The sequence below is a fragment of the Phodopus roborovskii genome, unplaced genomic scaffold, assembly GCF_943737965.1.
Source record: "Phodopus roborovskii unplaced genomic scaffold, PHOROB, whole genome shotgun sequence".
Taxonomy (NCBI): Eukaryota; Metazoa; Chordata; class Mammalia; order Rodentia; family Cricetidae; genus Phodopus; species Phodopus roborovskii.
The window spans coordinates 23,172,746-23,195,109 of NW_026126567.1; the positions used below are offsets into that span (position 1 = coordinate 23,172,746).

Here is a 22,364-nt window from a genome sequence, read left to right on the forward strand (position 1 = left end):
CTGATAAAGGAGAGGCAAAGTGGTAACAGCAACCCAGAATGCGCTGCTTCAAACAGCGCTACAGAAGCTGGCCAAATAGCTCTTAATTCAAAGCACATTTGATGACTGTATTAAGTCAGTCTGTGCGCATGGAGTTGACAATTATACCAAATGGAGGAAGAGCTGAAATGCAGCAGACGCTTGACATTTGAGATAGAAATTACTTTAAATTACTCAAGATAGCAATGCCTCTCTCAACATGTAAAATCCATGTATAGATGCAAGACAGCTGCATGCAGCTTCCTTATATAGGATGTAAGTTTAGCTGAAAGGAAGAAGGGAAGGGGAACCTTTATAAGATACGTCTTACCTAAGTTGGTGTTAAATTGCTTTTACCATTGCATTGCATCAGACCTGTTATTTCAAGAAAGATATATAAGGGCGTTGTATTTGGAGAAACAGACCCTTCAGGCCAATCTGTCTATTGTCAGTTTCCAAAGCCCACAATGATACAGATTATTAACTCAACTATTTATTTTTCATTAGCATCTCAATCTAGATATTCTAATAACTAACTTAAGAGTGTATCAAAACTGAACAGAAGAGACATTAAGAAATGTGAGAAATGTCTCTTAGGAAGACTACGTAATTTTTAAATAAAATAATCTTAAAGGCAGTGCAAAATGACAGCAAGCTTTGTCTGGAGCCTCTGGTGTGCTCTTCTGCCTTCCAGATCATCTTTGTTTCTTTTCCTGTTGCTGTGATAACACACTTTGAAAAAAACATAGTCAACGAAGAGGTGGTTTATTCTGGTCACAGTTCCAGGATCTAGTTCCTCCTGGCAGAGAAATCAAAAAGGCAGAGGCTCCAAGCAGCTGACAATGTCACACACACAATTAGGAAGCAAACGGGTGAATGCAAGCTTCTACTTGACTACCTTTCTCATAACTATAGTTCAGAATTCCAGACAGGGAATAGCACTACCCACAGGCAGTGAGTAGATCTTTCCCTCCACACAACCAAGATATTTCCCCCACAGGTACTTCCAGAGCCCTGCCTCCTGGGTGATTCTAGGTTCTGTAAAATTGACACCATTAACCATCACTATCCTATTCATCTATATAATTCATATGTTTCAATAAAATACTGTAAATTTAAAGAGAATTTTTGTACTCATTGGTTCACTTTATAATCTTTCAGAGTCCATCATAAGAAACAAGTTACTAAACATAGGCCAGGCTAACTTTCCCATCACTGTTCTGAGATGGAGTGCTGTGAAGGCTAAATACCTACCCATATAGAGGGAATGCATAAGAAGAAAACTGTGAGCTGTGTCACCTATGAGTATGACCCAGAGATTGCTGGGTACTGAACCATAAGCTGTGAAGTCTAAGCAAAAATCAGGCTTTTTCTTGAACCATTTACCTTTCCCATTGGTAATGCAGCCAGCCTCTGGGCACCTTAACTTTATAATGGAGGGGATATGAATGAACACACCTTAAAGCTTTGATAGGAAAAGCTCTTTGTCCTGCTTTTCCCCAAAACACGGCCCATGTATGCAGAACTCCCAGAATATAAAAGAGGGAGAGAAAAGTATGAGAGATCCATGTTGGCCTCCCCACAAGTCTGGGGGAGAATCCCACACACCATGATAAACTTCAGAGACCCGAATTGGCCCAGACCTAAATGCAGGCCTCTAGTGATCCTTGTCTTCTCCAAGTCTCACCCTTTCTTCAAGGATTGGTCACTAATAGTGAACTGAAGGATTGACGCCCCAACACTAAAGTGCTTTAGATATAGACATAGAGTAATGCACGCTTACTGAATGGGCTATCAACTATACCCACACTTCTAAATGTATGTTCGTTACATTGCACTCAAGGTCCCTCACTACTTTGATGCCATATAGTATGTGTCACACCTATGCTTTAATGCCTTGCTGAGTACATATCATAATCGGGCTTGAGTTCATTAATGTATCATCTTCCCTGTCATCACTGTCTAGCCAACCTCAAACTTCAAATATGTCAGGCAATATCCTATCTTGAGACTCAATTTGATAACTATCTTCTGTGGCTGTTTTCACTGTCTCCTCATTTTACTCTCTTAGAACAAAAATTTGTTCAGATAGATTATCCACATTATGTCTGGTAATCCATGCAACTGTCCCATTTTTCATACAATCCTTTCTCCTCAGCTCTGTTCCCTTTTCCTGGTGCAGTCTTCTTGGGACTCTAGGTGTGTACATCTCAGCAACCCTTAGCCTATACTATTCACCCTGCAACCTCCATCCCTTTTGATAGCTAAGGTTTCTTCAGTGTGCTAATAAGGATGCTCATTGGCTATGCCCACTGATTCTTAAACTTAGTATTTCATTCACCACCCATCCCTACCAGTGAAGTCATTTATGCTGACACGACAGTTTGTGGGAATGCAAAGGTAGTCCTCACCCCAGTGATATTAAGAAGACTTGAGTACAGATCATTGAAAACAAATGGAGTAAACAACTAAGAAGCAAGGCTAGATAGGTAGTTACTTTTTTTAAAGGGTGGAGGACAGTGTGCTGAGCACTGTGATAAAGCACTGAGAAAGTAGATAGAACACCCTGGACCTTATGCTAGCACCATAACAAGCAAACACATAAAACATGTATTCTTGTCTTTCATGTTCTACAAAACAAGAAAGGAATGGCAATATTTAATTCCCATGGCAACCCTGTGTCACAGGCACACGTTATCCTCACCACGTGTTGGCACTGAAGAAACTTTTCAAAGTTGCTGGCTCTCAAAGATTTCAGTCCTGGACTGTCTGGGTATGAGGACTGTATTATTGGTGCAGAGCATTGGAAAGCTGTGATGTTTGTAAAAAAAAAAAAAAATATGGCCAACCCCAGGGGAAAGGAGGCATAAGTTGTGTACCAGCCATGGTAAACTGGGCACACTGGTGGCATACCTAGGGAGAGATGCCTACCAGTGAGAGCACCTGGAAGAATGCAGCTCAGAAAGAACCTGGTTCAGATCAGAGGAAGCTATGAGGCGGGCTAAACGCCAAACAGTGAGAACCACGAGTAGGCTAGCTCATAGGAGGCAGTATTGCAAAGTAACAGAATGGAATAAAACATGGCAAAGACCTAACCTGTTCACTTACTCCTCAGCCATGCTGTGGCACACTAGCCCTGCGTTGGACATGACTGGGCTTTAGGAAATTAAGAAACTTGATGTCATTCTGCTAAGAGGTAAATCAGGATAGTGCATAGCAAGTTTAAAACTACCAATTTCTAAGTATTTAGATCTGCCACCACTGAAGGTATCAATTAGAAGGCAACGAGTTATCAAAGGGTGTAGGTGTGTGGGAGACAACAGCTGAAGGGTTGTGAAAGGAGAAGAGAAAGGGAAGAACGAATAGAAGCTACACATTTCCTCCCGTCCTATGTCACAAATGTAGCAAATTGGTTACTACATACTTTTCTCCTGAACCAGGCATTTCACTTGGGATTCCTTTAAAACCCACAGTCCGGTAGCTAACGTGTCAGATAAGATCATTTTAGATAACACAGTTGAAACTGGGCCTTGTGGGAATATTTTCATCCTTGACTTGAATAATATTTATGGGTTTTAAGAAAAATACACTGGTAAGGGAAATACATTAGGGTGAGAATATGGCAGATTAAAAAAAAAAAAATATGGAGACTAATCCATCCAAGGATCTGGGTAAATGGTAAATGGAAAGAGTAAGAAACAGATACAGTTCACTTGGGGTAAAAGCAAAATGTGCCTAGACTAAAATGGCAAAGGGGTGGGGGAGAGGAGCAGGAAACATTGCACAAATAACCAGGGAGTGGCCTGGCTTAGGAAGCTGGCAGGAGGAGATCAAGGGGTCATAGCAGACTGGAGGCCAAGACAAAATCCTACACTCATTAGAAAAGCAAGCAAACTGAAAAATGCATAAACATCAAAACTCTGAAGTATTTGCTGGTAATTCTAACATTAAAACTAGTCTCTGCTCAATGCCTGGCCCCAAACCCAGGATGGACAGTTTATCTCCTCACTGACACCTTCCCAATGCAACAGTCGGCCACTTAGGTTTTAGTCAGTTTTCTGATGACATGCCTGAATTTTCAAATGTCTCTTGGACTTTCGACACTATACAAGATAAAGTACAAAGTCCTCCTCGTCACAGACACACTTTCCTGTCAGCAACTTATACTTTCTACCATGTCCAGTTTGGCCTCACACTTAGCTTCTATGGTGTCCATTTTTAAAAAATGCCTTGACATAGTATCACACAAAGGATCTCTGAAGATGCTGTCAGGGTCATTTTGTATTGGCCCTCTACTGCTGGGTGAGGGGCCTACATTTAATAAGAGGGGTTTGTATACCCAGTGAGACTTTCTTGAAAAAAGTTTTTCATCTACAAGTGGTTATCAATTGGAGTTGGTTCCTGGGTTAGGAATAGGGACATGAGTCCACTTTTCAGATCAAGGACCCCATTTGGAAAAAACCCATTCATGCCCTGTGCATGCTGCCACAGTCTCTGAGAGTTCATATGTACACCCACCCTGCTGTACTTAGGGGACCTTGTTTCCTTGCTGCACTCCTTCCCCTAGGACTCTTACAAACTTCCCACTTTCTCTACTGCAGAATTCTGAGTCCTGAGGGGAAAGACTTGATAGAGCATCACCCTTAGGAATGAGTTTTCCAAGGTCTCTCACTCCCTACTCATTATCTAGCTGTGGGTCTCTATATTTGCTCCCATCAGCTGCAGGAGGAATCTTCTCTGATGACAGCTGAGCAATGTACTGCTTTGATTATAGCAGAATGTCATTAGGAGTCATTTTATGGCTACCTTTCTTTAGCAGACAGTATTACTTGGTTTTCCCCTAGGTCCCTTGTCTAACTGGTCATCCAAGCAATGTCAGGGACGAGTTCCATTAAGCAGTGGACCTTATATCCAACCAGATACTGCTTATCATGGACTCAGGTCCCCATTTTTGATAGAAGGGTTTGTAGCTGGGGTAGTGTTTACATTTCTCCTTCTCCAACACAAATTAAATGCATGTACTTCAACGTGTGCAGATGGTGAGTGGATATTTATGTGTATGCACCAATGTATTTTTTATTTATAAATATGTGAACACAGTCACTTGCTTTGGAAAGTTACTATAAAATCAGTATTATAGTTTATAACTACTCATTTTAAACTCTTGAAGAAGCCAAAACTTTACTCAACTATTTAAATGAACATTTGGAGATATTTCTTTTCCCATCAGTCCCAAGCTCTTTCTTGCTCTGCTTCCAGTTCTTTTGGTCGTCATGGTTTTACATTTTGGGGTCCTGTTTCACCATGCTGCCATATATCTTTTTGCACAATCACTATACTCTATGGACATTTAAGAAGAACATATACGGACCCAGTGTCAGTTAATAAATGTCTGTTTACTAGGCAAGTTTACATAGTTTATTCCTGGTTTCCCATTCCTTAGAAAGATTTAAAAAAAATTCTAGACCTATGAAAATGATGCCCATGTATCACAGAGAGGCTGATCGTGTGTCGAAAACTGTCAGTTCCATGGCTGCAGGTTAAGAGTGAAAATGTTTGCCTGATCGCTTATACAAAATCATCATATCACCTCAGCTACTTCTGTGCAATGACAAAGTAAGAGTCATACTGTGATTTTTAGTAAAATTTTCATTCTTTCAATAAAGCCTTCTCTTGCTGCCTCTGTCTTTGGAGGAAATCACAGATGCACCTGAAGTTCAGCCTGGTAGCTGTAGAGGAGACACATAAAACCCAAGAGAGTACACCAACTGGATCCTACTCTTTGTCAACATCACGGGAAGATCACAGGCATCAGAGGTAGAGAAAGGGCATTTCTAAGAATCATTAGGGCCTTTATAGGTAAGGCTTTTTTGTCTTACAGAGGGTAGGTCAATGTCTCCTCTAAACGGGACACTCTACCTCTGGTACCATTTGTGTCCTATTAAAAGTTGTTTATTTGTTTTGTTTTGTTTTTGGGGGGGAGGATAGTCATCATTTCACATCTTTCACATTAAGATTAAACTAGCTTACTGCTGAGTAAAAGTCACAAAAGAAAGGCACTCTGGAATTTTCATCTTTGCCTTGTTACACGGTGGACATCAAGCCTTCGGTGGCAGATGTAGTTGAGAAATTCTTTTATAAAAAAGAACTTATAAAAGTTCCCATAAAAAAAAAAAAAAGACTAGGACATGCTGCTCCAGCCTGTAATTAAATTAGCCTGGTAGAGCCTCCAGATGAGATCTCAGAGAGTGACACAATGGTGTAGCTTCTTTCACGTATCCACTCACTCACTGTCCCCTCTGGGCAAGCAAGAATGGCATCAAGACAGACACGCAATGAAACTGAGAAAGGAAATTGTCTCATTTCTCTCCCTTGTATTCTGTAAGTGCCCTGCTCTTCTTGGATTTCTGTGCCCTTGGCTATGCTGAGCGTTGCTTGCTTCTTACCACTTAAAGACATCATGATCTCCATACATTCCACAGGAACCTGCTTTGCTACTCCATATTTCCTCAGACCTTACATTCTGTTTTGGGGGAGTCAATAAACTTGAAAATCACTAGATGGCTTAAAAGCAGCAACAAACAACAAAAGGTGCATCACCACTGAATATTGTGATACCTATATTTGAAAGTTGAAATTTCAAAAGACACTGTCACACACACACACACACACACACACACACACACACACACACCCCAACAATAAAAATGCGACTACCACTAACAGCCAATGTTTATCCTCTGTTCATTTTCTAGGAACAAGAAGAAATAATAATAAAAAATTTAAAGTAGGGTGTGATAAAGAGAAGGGTCCAGAAAATCTCATTTCTCAACACATCCTTAAGCTCCCTAAAACAGGAGTTTTAGACACTCTACCGCCAGAAATTTTTCAAAGGAGGTGTATAGTTGTAAAACATCAGCTTTATATAATAATGCTATAACATTTACAAAGTGACAGGTATGGGTAACTATTCAGGGTAATATCCATTACATATATCATCTGGGCATCCAGAGTACCTGAGAATGGTATGATTTGTTTAGTTGAAAATTGCTACAAACACAAACCACTGATTGCTCTGAGAAATATAACTAAGTTTTTAACAGGATACACAGACGGGCAGAAGAATCTCTAGGTAAACTCTCCATTAATGCCACTTTTTTTGACAATGTATAAGTCACAGAAAAAAAAGTATTTTTCTCTTAGCCTCTCTTCCAAGGATCCTTGAGGCTGGCATGTAGAGAGCAGACCACATAACTACAACTCAAATGTAAACAAAATGTAGAGAAATAAAGAACATGTGTCTAAAGCATATTTTCTTGACCCTACTGAAATGTGCTCATTTCCTGTTCTTGGTTTAATCCATCACAATCTACAACCATCTTTAGTTCTATTATCTAATGCTTAGTGCACATGAGGCTGTCAGTTTATATACAGAAAACAGATACTAATGAAGTCTTATTACTGTTATCTTCTAGCAGTAGAGGTTTACAGAGTTTAAAATTCCGAGATGCTAAGTAACATGTTCCTTTGCTTCCTACTAACTTAAGAACCACTTTTCAAAAAGAAAAGTAGTGGATCACAATCAGGTAATCTTCATAAGATAAATGGATTGTTTCCAAATAAAAGTAGTATATAGTAGCAGGCTTCTTATTTATATTTAACTTGCTTGCACATTGCCAAGGAAATATTAAGTATAGCTCCAAGAATTACAGTCTAATGAGCTCATAGTGAGCTGAGACAGTCACAGCACCAAATGCAGAAAGTCATTGGGCATCTGTTGGAGGATCACCTAAGAAACCGGTTGCTGAAAAGTCTCAGATAAAAAAACAAGAAAGTGATGTCAGACATAAAGCAATCATGTAGGGCAATGAATGCTAAATGTAGCATGGCATACCAAGAAGGCTCATCCAGAAAGTTGACTCTGAAGGACTAAATATTAAAGGGCTTATCTTGAAGTCACATACTCCCTCAAACTGAATCCTAACAGCACTCTAATTAAAGAAGGATATGAGAAAACACAGCTAGTAGTCAGTGCTTCAAGACATATGAAACATGGCCTCTGGAGTTCCCTTCACTAGTTATTCTACTTAGGAAGGTATTGGGAAGGGATGAAGATAGCATGGTGTTGCACTTTAAAGCACTAGTAAAGAAATCAAATGATACTTCTGAGTGTAGGAATAGAGAAAGCTGAATGTTGGGTACATCACTGTTCAAGACAGTCATGGCTTCACTACAGGAACGAAGAAAAGACACAATAAACTCAGGCTTCCCAGGCAATAGGGCCTTGTTCCTACTCCACTCTGCCACTAGCAACTTCTTAAGGACCAGTCAGTGCCTCGCTGGGACTCACTAGGACCTCCTCTTTTCCCAAACTATTGTAGGAGAGTCAAGAATGTTAAAATACTCATTGAGTCAACAACCTCAACAAACATCTTTGATGTTCACATAATCACTCATATTTGTTGTGGAATATTCATTTAACTATGAAAAGGTGTGTTGCATTTGTTTAACTATGTAAAGATGTGTTTCATTTTATTTAACTACTTAACTTTTAGCTCTCTCCATTCCTACATAGAAGTATCATTTTAGTTTTTACTAGTACTTTAAAATGCAACAACAAGATGTGTTGCTGCTTTACCTTGCCTGCCTAAGGCATCTGGCTGATTTAATAAAAAACTGAATGGCAAATAGCAAGGGAGGAGATGTAGGCAGTACTTCCAAGCAAGGAGAGTAAGTAGGAGGAGGAATTTAGGTTCTGGGGGAAAATATATATATGCCAGGGGCTAGCCATAGAGGAAGCAGGAAAGTAGAACAAACAGAATGAAAAAAAAAGGATAAAAGGCCCCAAGGCAAAACATATATGAATAGATAATGGTTAAATTAAGTTAGAGGAGCTAGTGAGACAAGTCTAAGCTAAGGCCACGCCTCTAATAAGTCTCCATGTCTTTATTTAGGAGCTGATTGGCAGCCCAAAGAAAATTCCAACTATGTAGACGTCTGGCCAAACATCACTTTCAGAGTTTTCTGAATATCAAACGTTAGCACATCTCAGCGAAAGCCCTTTTTCACTGTCCTGGTCTACTTTTCTGTACAGCTCATGCCTGTGCATGAAGTTATATATGGTCATCCATTTACTTCTTTGCTACAGTTATTCTTTCTAAGAAAAACTCAGGGATTCTTTAATCAATAGAACAACAAACAGTATGGGACACTAGTCAACAAACATCTAGCAAAACTTGCTGTCAGAGCCAGAAAGATACTTAAACAAGTCAACACAACTGCTATACCTGCTGCACAAACCAAGAACACGAATTTCCTTGCACAGAGGAAGGAGAGAATTAAGGCCACAAAATGTCCAAACCCCCAACAGTACTATCACTATGAGTATTATTAATATTAATAATAGCGTTTTTTAACTTGAAAAGCTAATGTGGAATACATACATATATTCCCATATATATATATATATATATATATATATATATATATATATTTGGTAATCTTGTTAGAGTAGAAAATTGTACAAACTTGCAGATAACAGTATTTCCTACTGTACGTGGGTGTCTTCCAGCACCATACTTTAACAAATGGATGTTGTTCTCCCATTGGTCATTAAAATATGTAATAGCCCATTTTTCTTTTTCTCTTAAAACATTGCCTAATATACAACTTAAACTAGACTCAAAATTCCTTCCAGTCACAGTTTGGGGCTGCTACTAAACAAAATTATTTCCGGCGGGATGAAATATGTCACACAAGAGATGGGAGGGGATGGTTGTATCTGCAACAAGTACAGCTTCGACTTTTTAGGGCTCTATTCTTCTTCCTACTTGCTTTCAAGCACACACTCAATTCACCGTCTTGTCTTTTTTTTTTTTTTTTTTTCCTCCTGTGGTTTCCTGTGCTCCCTTTTTTTCTTTGTGTCTCCCTTACACTTCTGCTTTTTGGTAGCTACACCACAGGTAACACCTACATTTAAAATAAATCCTATTTAGTCTTCCAAGGTTGACAACACAAAAGTCATTATTTGAGCAGGAGGAGGTCACCAGAAGGCTCAGCACATGCGCAGTGCAGCTACCACCAGAAACGGGACCAGCTAACTCCATGGCCGGTCTGTGCTCTTGGACCACAGCTCTTTTTCTTGTCTTTTAAATGGTGACCACAGACCTCACCTGCTCCTTTTCTCAATTAATCACTGGCATTTAGAAGAAAACTAAACCTTTGCGATCTCCTACATCAGTGCCTCACTTTATAAATAAGGAAACAAAGGCCAAGAGGGGTTAAGTGACTTGTCATGGGTCACAAAAGTTATGAGTTGACAGGATGTAGACACCCAGATCACAGACCAAACCTCCAAAGGCTGATATAAAAGTCCAAGAAAGCTTACATGTTTCATCCACAATGGAAGAAAACTAACCACAAAGAAAAGTTTGGAAATGAAGAGTGACTACTTCAGTACAAATACATCTACTAAAGTCTCTATATAATTTTCCTCTTTCCCCATCTCCCCACAAAACAAATCAGCATGTGATAGGTAAAGAAAGAAGAAATAGGCTAGGTCACCATGCCAAGATGCTTTTTGTTTGTTTTTTGTTTTGTTTTCTTTTTACTGTTACAGTTTTTCATTTTCTCGTACTTAATTGCATTCGGCGTAGCATCTTACACATTTAGCAGCCATTCCATGATGCTGACCTCTAGCTCAGGCTTTTCCCTAATCAAAAGCATCTGATTCTAATATGTCTGTTCTCCAGTGTGAAGGAGGCTAAGGCTGCATTTGAGTGCAATCAGGTTAAGATTGGCTCCAACAGGAGGAAAATCCATACATATGTTGAAAAGATCTGAAAAATGCCTGTATTCCCAACCTGATTACGACTTACATTTTTGCATGGTTTGTCAAAGCAGATCACTGAAATCAAATCAAGATGGAAAGGGGGATAAAGTGGTTTTCTTCTCCATTCTTCCACAATCAGCGTGACCTGCCGAAGAAAGGGAATTTCCCTTCTCTCACCTGAGGCAAGGTGGGACTCTCTGCTGGAGGTTATGCCAATTTTTAGCAACTACTGGCCAAATTCCAAAATTGATTTCTTAGTTCTTATATCTCACATTTGTATATAGAAGCCATTTTACTACAGAGCCATTAATTTCTACCAATTTACTTTCCTTTAAATCAAATGAAACAAGTTTCAGCATATCTTTGAAATCCCGTTATAAGTAAACGTAAGCGTCTTTACTATTTGACTAAATTTAGACAAGAAAAAGTAGTAAGCTGAAAATTAAGATAGCTACAAGAGTAAGAGCAATGCTTAGCAGATAAAATATGGTTAAAACCTACATACAATTTGAGCTAGAATCTATCTCTGATTTATTTGTCAGAAGAAGGAAACAAGCAAATCAGGCTTAAGTGATTTTTCTGTGTGTGTGTGTGTGTGTGTGTGTGGCACAATTTAAATTATCAGTATAGTCAAGCACATTCCATTAAGATGGCAACTGTTGTTAGCATGAAGAACAAAAAGGAAGTAAATATTATGGTTAACAACCTAGAAAATTCTCAATCGTGACTGAGGTCAGACAAAATAAAAGGCTTGAAATGGGGTATTGTAGAGGAGTATTTGGTCTCTTGTTACACATAAGCATGTTTGTTACAAGACTATTTTAAGTTTAATTCTTGCTATTAACGTGAACCACAATTGCAGGACCATGCCGCTCTAAGAGGGGATCGGGGGAGGGGCCAGCTATATAAACAATATACAACAAAGAACGTCTTTCTTTTCAATACCTGAATACATCAGGTTTGCTTTTAGGCCAAAGGTTGCAGGTTAAATGCTCTCAGCTATCCAAGAAGTGGCTTATTAGTTTTGTAAGAAAATATTTTCTTATATTTTGACTGAAAAATACCCACTTTAAGTGAACAAAACCATCCTTGTTAGTACAAAGCAGCCCCTCCAAAAAACCTTGTTTCAAAGGCCCAGTAAGGAAAAGCAAGACTAATTCAGGAGGAAAAGCTGCCTCCTCCACGGGAGCTTCTGAATCTGGGTCTAATAGTCTGCAGAAGCCAGCTGGAGTCTTCCAGTCTTCAGGGTTTCGCCTTTCTCCATGGATCATAGACATTCTCTTCAGGGCAGCGGAATGTGGGTATAAACCCATTTTAGCATCTACATGTCTCTTTCTGGGCTAGAGTTAAAAAGTTGAGAAGTTACACACTAACAGTAGGTGAGTGAGGGGAAGAGGCAACCAAAAGTTTGGATTAGTTTATGAGGCACTTTCCCAAACACAACTTGCTTTTTGCTTTGGTTTTCTATTTGTATGCTTAAAAAAAAAAATCTCAGTTTTATCTGTGGCAACATGGCTTTGGCTAGTGATATAATCAATGTCGACAAGTGATTACAGCTTTAAGAAGCAAGGCAACATTGTGAAATTTTCATATCAAGATGCTGGTGAGATGGCTTGGTCTGTAACATGCTTCCTATACTAGCACTGAGACCTAAATTCATATATATACCCAGCATGCACAGAAGTCAGGTATGTGAGTAACTCCAGCCCGGAGGAGGGTGCACAGAGACTGAGGGCCCTAAGGCCTTGCTGGCCAGCCAGTCTAGCCAAAATTATGAGCTACGAGTCAATAAGAGATATGTCTTAGAAAGGTTAGAAAATATAAAGGTAGATGGCAAATGATTGCCATCTGGCCTGTACATGCACACATATGTGCATATACACACATGTATACACAACACACAAACCCATTCATGCACACAAAAATTGCATTTTGACCTCCTGATTCTGTGTTGTCCAACACCTCACTAAGTACTCATCTCCTCATTTCCAAATGAGCCTAATCCGGCTATTATAGAATAATGACTGCAAATCGGTGTAATTATTACAAAGTTAAACGCACACATACCAGTAGCTGTTTTCTACAAATTATTATCAAAACAAAGAAAGGAGGTTAATTGTGGTAACATTAAGACAGGGTTTTTCCTCCCAGTGTTTGGGTAAGTTTATTTTAAGTTGTCATCTTCAACTAGTAAGGATGCCGATGATTTCACAGATTCCATAAACTTTCCTAGTCTAAGCGCTTCTCAACAGAAAGTTGGCCCCTTCCTTATGAGCAACATCTGTAAAGGCCTGCTTGCACAAGCACCCACTTTTATGGTACGTTTGAAAAGAGAACATACTCGAGAAAAACAACCCACATTTCCAGAAATCTCATTTTAGAAATCTTGCTCATATTCCTTCAAGTTACTTTTCAAATATTATGAAAGCAAATAGTTAAATGTTCACTCCTTGTTTCTCAAATAGAATTTTATCTCCTCTTCATTGTTAGTATCAGATTTCCATCATGGATAGATAAATAGCTTTTACTGGGATGGGGGAAGAGAAGGAGTGGAAAAATTCAGAAAGCACACAGCACGAAAGAGTGATTAGTTAGACCCACCTCCTGGACAGTGCCTCATGGCCATCTTGCATCGCCTGGATTCAGCAATAGTTGGACATGGTATTGTGTCTTTTGCTGGTTTTTTAACAATCTGCCGTGTTCTGGTTTCCAGACCCCATTTAAATCCACACGTGCGGTTGTTTCTGCTACACGTTCCCCATTCACTCCAGTGACCGACCTCACATCCTTCTGATAGACATTGAAAAAAAAAAAATGCAAACATAGACAGCAATTGGGTATCCACTATTTGTTTGATATAAAATTTATACAACTATATTTAATTCATTACCTCCACCATACATATACACATACATATACATATATGTATGTACTGTAGCCCTACAAGATTCGTCTAGAACTAAGGTTTTTTAAATCATAGAGCTCTGACAGCTAAGACAAACAAATGCCACGTAAATAATAAAGTGGCTGTTGCTCTCCATTTGTCATGTTTTGGAAGGGATACTGCTGGACAATCCTAAATGCAAATCTCTATCATCTCTAAAAGAGAAGGCACTGTTTTAATGCCATGACAAAAGCCACCATCTATCAAGCTAATTTTGTATGCCCTACCACAAATCCATAACTGTGTCTGCTTTATTTTATAAGTACTGGGAGGTAGACAAGGATTACTGTGTGTGTGTGTGTGTGTGAGAGAGAGAGAGAGAGAGAGAGAGAGAGAGAGTGTGTGTGTGTGTGTGAATGTGTGTGTTTGTGAGAGAGAGTGTGAATGTGTGTGTTTGTGAGAGAGAGAGAGAGAGAGAGAGTGTGTGTGTGTGTGTGTGTGTGTGTGTGTGTGTGTGTATTTTCTGAAAATATCTATTCTTGTACCTCTGTACCCAAGGCAAATATTACTAGTTTAAAAATTAACAGATATTTGCTGCAAAAAATATCTACTTTCCTAGACACTTTTAGTGTCTCTTTTATAACACTATTGAGCAGTGGTATAACAGGCAGGAATAGCACAGTAAAGCTATGCAGAGGTTGAGTCTCCTCATCAACTTCCCTACTGAAAAGCTCCTTACATGAGACCTGAGGACCCCATCCTGTAGTTCACCTACAATACACCTTGTTTCCAACCGCAGTAGGCATCAGAGACAATTCCATGTTTGTTTGTTTGTTTGTTTTTTAAACCAATTTAAAATTGTTATATAGGGTGATGCACAGGATTATGTCATAGAATACCCTGGATCTTTCCATTTACAAATTTGTAATGGGGGTGATGCTTGCTTCTCAAAGGCTAAAACCACATTCATATATTTTTAGTGGCTTTTTCAATTTTCAACTGGGTGATAAGCTGCATGTGCTAACTCACATGTAAATATTATAATTACAAATTAATACCTTGCTTTCCAAACCTCACATTTAAGTGAACACTCCTCCATAAAAGTTTTCAACTTTATATAACTGCAAAAAGGTTCAGCAATATTTCTAAAGAATAAATTGTCAAGATCCATTTTAAAAATCACTCCACTTAAGGGAACGGGAAGCATAATTGATTATTCCTAGCTCTGTTGCATTATTAAATCAGATGTGTATACATCTAGTAAAATTTGAGGAAGATAAGCATGAAATTACACTTGAGATCAAACCCACATATTTGTCAAATAGTGTGCATGTGCACACATGTGCACACACACACACACACACAAATCCCACAGTGTTACACTGCAGTATAAACTTCGTATGACATTTCAAAAACATGTGATTATTTTTTTCACAATATGTTAAAGTATACACTCAGTTAACACCAAAACTGTTTTTAATGAACTTTGTAACAGACCAAGAAAATATATTTGAGCAGAAAAATATTCTTTCAACTTTTTTTTTTAAACACAGATGACTTAAGCACGATACACTAGGGTTCATCTATTTGCATGCATAAGGCAATAGAATGTATGACATAATAATATTTGGGAAGTTTTGTTTTCTCCCAAATAAAATGTTTATCTCCAACAGTACTGGGGTGGTTTAAATAGGTATGACCCCCACAGACTCATGTGTTTGAATGCTTGGCCCGTAGGGAGCCCCAGTATTAGGAGGTGGGTTCTTGTTGGAGGAATGTCTCTCTGTAGGTGCAGGCTTGGCAGTCTCATAAATGCTCAGTCTACACCCAGTATAGTTTTCTTTTGATGCCTATGGATTAAGATGTAGAACTCTCAGCTCCTTTTCTAGAACCATGTCTGCCTACACACTGCCATGCCCCACTATGATGGCTGTAGACTAGATTTCTGAAACTGTAAGCCACCACAACTAAATGTTTTCCTTTATAAGAGTTGCCATGGTCATGGTGTCTCCTCATAGAACTAGAAACCCTAGCTAAGGCAAGTACCAAGAACTTATTAATATCATAAGACATGGGTATATTACACATGATAAACTAACTCAGCAAATACATAACTGGCAAATTTTGGAACAAAGATACCCATCATCATAATGTCTAAACTATTTAAAATCAGCAAAGAAACAAAAAAATTTTCAGTTCTAATGAGTAATAGAACTCATTCATATACTTTTAGGTTAACTATATCCAATATGAGTATTTTTACAAATAGGCATAAAATTTTCAATTAAAGAGTTGAATTAAGACTTACTCACCTACACATTCCATGCTCTCGTCTAATGGTGCAAAACCATCTGGGCATTCATCAAAGCAGCGGCCTCTATGCAAATAAAAGCCTACTTTGCACTTGGTACAAAAATCTTTGCTAAAGCAAGAGTCACAGTTTTCTATTCTGCATCCTACAATTTCAAAGAGAAAAAAAATAGTTAAGGGATGTTGTACATTTTACAAATCACATTACATAAACTCACTGGTTACCCCAACCAAAACATTAATGGTAATGTTCAATTCCTTTATTTTCTGATGTCAGAGCATTCTTTCTCACCCCTGCCTGATTCCTCCAACAGCTTTCTAACATTGGTAAGTTAATTCAGAGTGCCAGAAGAGGCCTGAGGCAACAGGAAACTCCAGAAAAGTTTGGATGTCCAGATGGGATTAAAGTAGATGAGTATAAGGAATATCCTCCTACTACAAATTACATCAACTCCAAGACTGAAGTCTGTGCTGCCTTTCAGAGTTCCACAATGGAAGGCAGAGTGGAAAGTCTAATCAGTAGTATTTTTTTTCTGTTTCTGTTGTTTTGTTTTGTTTTTGCAAGTAATGACTTTAGAATTCAAATTTCAAAGTATTTTTACATGCTTGCTACATTACCTAGAGCACTGGGCAATGGTATCTTCTTTTTAATTCAGGGAATAATGTGACATGGGTAAGGGAAAGGGAATGATTCAGTCATCTTGTGGAACCCTCGCTGCACAATGGCCTTTATATACATTTCCACACACTCTTCCCAGTTGGGCAGAGCCTGTAATTTGTAAATGAGGACCCTGGGAACTAAGAGACAGTAAGTCACACAGGGAGTACTGGCTGCTTTGGTTCAATCTGATCAACAGTGGAGAGGCAACTTCCCTGATAATGAGATTGACAACTAACGCATATGCCATCATAGAGGCCTCATCTAGTAGCTGATGGAAAGAGAAGCAGACACCCACAGCTAAACAGTGATCCAAACTCCTGGAATCCAGTTGCACAGAGGGAGGAGCAATAAGAAAATGGGATCAACACCAGGCTACAGAAACCCACAGAGACAACTGACCTGAACAAGGGGGAGCTCATGGACCCCCTTTCTGAAAGCCGGGGAACCAGTGTGTATCCCTGGTGCATGAAAGGACTTTGGGAGCACATTCCCCATGGAGGGATACTCTCTTAGCCTAGAGACAGCCTTAATGCATGGGAGAAGGGCCTGTCCCTGCACCAACCTATTGTGCCAGACTATGTTGACTCCTCATGGGCGCCCTTACCCATGAGGAGGAGTGGACTAGGGATGTGTTATGGAGTAGGTACAGGGGGGGGGGGATGGGAGTAGGAAGTGGGTGGGAGGAGGGGTGGGAGGGAGAACTGTTGTTGGAATGTAAAATGAAATCAAAAAAATAAAAAATGGGAAATAAAGATAATTGGAGTCAATATATAAATGAATTAGAAAAATCCCTTTGTGCTTAAAAGTTGAGAAAATAATTCCAGAAATTAGAAAAAGGCTAAAAAGTTGTCTAAAATGCATTTCCTAATGGTAAACCTAATGGTAATTTTTAAGCTATAAGCAAAAAAAAAAAAAAAAAAAAAAAAAAAAAAAAAAAAGACAAAAACAAAAATATGTTCCTGCCTTTCCATTTTGACTCTACACCATTCCTTTGTGTACTAAGTGATCACCACAATACACGTAAAGTGAATGCCAAATGTAGAACCGAACACCAAGTATCTATGGATTCAAGGCCACCAGCAAATTATGGCATTGCTTCTCCACTGGGGGAAGAAAATAGTGGGCATACAAATATAGCTTCTCACCCCATAAAAGGGTCACTCATAGTCTTAAATACTGTAACCTGCATCTTAATAAACAGAGGCCCACAACTGTACAGAAGCCTCTCAATCATGGCCAAACTACATGACCAGTATGTCCACAAATTGCTGGTTCTCTTACTATGTTTTTTTTTTAAAGAGGCAAGCAGCCTTCTCTGTTACAGAATTATTTTCCAAGACACGATAAGCATTTTCCAATGGATGAAACAGAAGAGAGTAAAGGAAACCAAAAAAAAAAAAAAAAAAAAAAAAAAAAAAAAAGAATTATATTGTTTTAAATATAGGAAGACTCCACACTTCATCAATCAGCCATTACCTACAGGGTTTGATTTGTCTTTCAAATATGTTCCACACAGTTAAGTCTTTTGGCCACAAAAGTTATATCAACAAGCATTTGGAATTAATTTTACAAGACTTTTTGCTGATCTTTATTGTTACTTAAAGCTCCCTCCCCCCTCATTCTGTCCCTTGCTCTGATACCACTTCAGGATTGCAGAATTTCTCACATGCCTATCATTCTCCCTGCAGTCCCTCAGGATGGTGTCAAGCATAAATCTGGCTGGAAAAAGCTTAATTATGCACTCTCAAATTAGCTACATTTGATACACCGATAGCAGAATCCTATATCCATTAAAAAGCACACTGGGAATTACAAGCATTGACTCCAAGTAAGTGCTAAGGCCTATTGTGAAGTGGAAAAAGGGAGGGGTCAGGCTACAAGTTATGATATGTAACATGATACAACAAAGATATAGAGAAGGGTATACATACGTGTGTATGTATAAAGAGCATAGAAATAGAAACATGAGATGTCAAAAAGTTATATGGTCTTAAATCATATGAAACTATATTTGCAATTTACTTATATGATAAATAGAAAAGATTATTTTAAATGTACACAATTGAATAAACTACCTAGATTTACAAACAAAAAGCCTCTTCCTTAACATTATGAAACAACCTTTTTATTTCAACAGGGAAAAACATATAACACTGCAGATTATCTTAGTATTATCTAACTCACTTTAACCTTCAAACTTACTACATGTTCATTTAACCTTTTCTTGTCCAGTCCTCTGTTTACCAGGGTTCTGGAAGTTAACACTTTCCATTCCATTCTAAGAAGAAAAAATATCACCCTACAATATTATCTGTGCAATAATGCATTCTTTAAAAGCTTTGATTGGTACTAAGTGCACATATCTAGAACTCTATTGGTCTTCCTGGATTCTATGGATATACAGTTTCTATCATACAACTCTACACTTTGACTTTTTTAAAATAATTCTTTAATTTAAATTAAAAAATCATCTTATTTTACATACCAATTCCAGTTCCCTTCTCCTCCCGTTCTCCCATGGCCCCCACCAGCCCCACCATTCCCCATTCACTCCCATGGGGGAGTTATCAAAGTCAGTTATCATTTGGACAGGGCCTAGGCCCTCCCTCATGCATCTAGGTTGAAAAAGTATCCCTCCATAGGGAATGAGCTCCCAAAGTCCATTCATGCACTATGGATAAATACTGGTTCCAGCGCCAGAGGCTTCATAGACTGCCCAGGCCTCCCAAATGACACCCACATTCAGGAGGCCTGGCTCAGTCTTATGCTGGTTCCCTGGCTGTCAAACTGGAGTCTGTGAGCTCCCAATTGCTCAGGTCAGCTGTTTTTGTGTGTTTCCCTGGCATGGTCTTGACCCTTGGAAGAAACCTAACTCAAAAGTGCAGAAAACATATTCAACAAAATCATAGAAGAAAACTTTCCCAACTTAAAGAAAGATATGCCTGTGCCTATGAAAGTACAAAAAGCTTCCAGAACACCAAATAGAGTGAACCACTAAAAAAAAGTCACCTCACAACATAATAATCAAAACACGGAATATACAGAAGAAAGAATATTAAGAACATCAAAGGAAAACAGCCAAGTAACATATAGAGGCAGACCTATCAGAATTATACTTTACTTCACATTTTGACCTTCTAACTAGCAATGTGCAAGAAAGTTTCCCCAGAAATTACCCCTTGATGTGCTTTGTCACCTGGAAACCTTTCTCACTGGCCCCAGGTCCCCCTAACCCTATTTGTTCATGTCTCTAGGAGGTAATGCTTATGAGTGGAAGGGTAATCTCTTGGTGGCCTCACAGTCCTGTAGTCAGCCAGGAGCCACATAAGCCATAAGCTTGTTACCCTCAATTTACTAAGATTCATTTGTCTCATTAATTCGTCTTTTCACACACAATAGTGATTCTAAATAAATGTTTAAAACATTAAAAAAAATGCTTTGAGGGACAAACAGAAATTTTCTTTCTCCTCTAAAATTATATTAGGCTCATTCTGCAGGAAGGGCCACACTCTCTTAATTATTTCTCACATCTGTTTCCTGAAACCTCTTTATAAAGCATAAATGTGGTGGGTTAAACACCATTTACACACCAATGGGAACATACAATAGTTGGCTTAACCTTTAAAATTTTTATACTGCATAATAGGTATATCAAAATTTACTAAACATAGGCCTCTGTTATGAAAGAATGTGTTTTAAGTCCTTGTTCACAATGTTAGAACCGCCTTTAGCCAGCTTACATGTGTCTTAACTACAGTGCCTCCTCAAAATTGCAATCCACCAAATATGGACTGCCAATATTGGTTTAAGTAAAATTACTGTCCAAGTGAAACCATGGCCAAATGCAGCCTGACAGGGCTGTCACTGGGCCACAAGGATTTATCCTAGCCAAAAAGCAGAAAAGTATGCTGGGTAACCCCCTCTCCTGTCTTCCCAACACCAACCCATACAGGCTCTAAAGTAACATTTTTCAAATTATACTGTAGTCTAGTTCATTCCAAGCATTCCCCAAGAACCCAGTATGTGCCGAGTATGCTGCCAGACCCTAAGAGCATGGTTCATTAACACCCATCCCTCAATCCCAGGGATGCCAATGCCAAAGTGATGGGCCACAGCCACGTGGCACTAACACAATATGGAAAGATAATAGAATACACAGTAGAGGTACATGCTGGCCACATTACAGGCAGAGACCAAGGTCCCATTTCTGTTCTCCCATTATACTTTTATTTGTTTCAATTTATGAATTCTTTCTGGCACAATGCTGGACAAGGAGTGGAATTTTAGCACTTGCCAAGTAAACAAATCATAAATGCCATTTCAAAACTAGATTTCTTTACTATCTGGATACTAAGTATAAGATTGGTAGCATGTATACTCTATGTATCTCAGACATGAAAAAAAAAAAGTCACCCTCACCAGCTATAGAGAACTACATATCATATAAGAATAATCAGTAAATACCTGAAACAATTAGACTACAGAAAGCAAGATCATGGCAAAGCTGTGGATGTTGGGCTGTTCTAGCTGAGTATATTTTAAAAAGACAGATACAAGCAGAGCCCTAATAAAGTGAGGTTTGAATGTGATGGAGAAAATGCACATGGTTGGTGAGAACCCTGGGGAAGAGTGGGCTAAGGGGGCACAGGTTAGAAATGAGGATGTTTCCTTGTGTTCAGCGCCAGCGGTTTAGAAATATAACTTATCCCCATTCTATATGGTTTTTAAATATTTAAACAGCAATTAAAGTGATTAAGAATAAGGTTGGGTTCAAGACTTGATGTGCCCTAGTGACTGGTTTCTCTAGGTACCTGAACACAAGAGCAAATTGACCAAAATAGTGTTGAATTTACTTCCTCATTTAGACAGAAAGAACCCCATGGGGGCTAGGAGACTGGATGGATGAGTAACCTAACATCGGCAGTCTGCTATCAAGAAAGGCACTTCAACAAGCACTTGAGTAATAACGTGTCCAGTTAATGCTAGAAGGCTATAGAAAATGTGTGTGTCTCTATGTCTGTCTGTGTGTGTTGTCTGTATGTCTGTGTCTCTGTGTCTTTCTGTCTGTGTATGTGGAGAGTTTCAGAAAGCTAACCTTTCTGAAAGACGAGTTTAAAGGAAAACCATCAGGCCCCTCATTAATCTAAGATGACATCAGGGCAATCAAAAAACACACTGAGTAGAGAGAAACCAGACAAAAAGAAAATAAATCATACAATTCAGTCCTCTCTTCCTTTAGTTCTCAGTAGTCTCAGGGCCTAAGCACGCAGAGATGCTGTGTTTCTTCTCAGTCTAAGCTAGACCCCCCGAGTGTCTCAACATGACCAATAACAAACATAAGAAAATAAAAGTCTTAAAGTTAAATACAAAGAAATACCAAGACTTATTAAATATGACTGTGAAAGTATAACTCTATATATTACAATCTATTATGAGAGGATGGGAAGAACTCAAGTACTATAAGGACCTCAGATAGACATTGGAAAATCGCTCTTATTTCTTGATGCTGATCAAGACAAAGCAGCCACCAAACCCCACTGCCTGTTGTTCCTTTGCTACCTTTATTCCTCTTTCCCAGGTTACCCCCCTATTGAAGGTCCCCACACGCCCTGCCGCATGCTGGGACGACACAGTCTTCTATTGCATTTGATTGAAACCCA

The 22,364-nt window shown here is 38.9% G+C and overlaps 1 protein-coding gene across 1 annotated transcript in view; it reads right to left on the reverse strand.

Annotated features, from left to right (window-relative positions):
• Positions 1-22,364, reverse strand: part of Rspo2 (R-spondin 2) — a 139,516-nt gene that overhangs the window by 38,259 nt on the left and 78,893 nt on the right. The window contains exons 3-4 of the mRNA XM_051202607.1: positions 16,046-16,189; positions 13,451-13,639 (exon numbers count right to left, since the gene is read on the reverse strand). Of these exons, the coding sequence (XP_051058564.1) occupies positions 13,451-13,639; positions 16,046-16,189 (333 nt within the window). The remainder of the gene's footprint in view (positions 1-13,450; positions 13,640-16,045; positions 16,190-22,364) is intronic.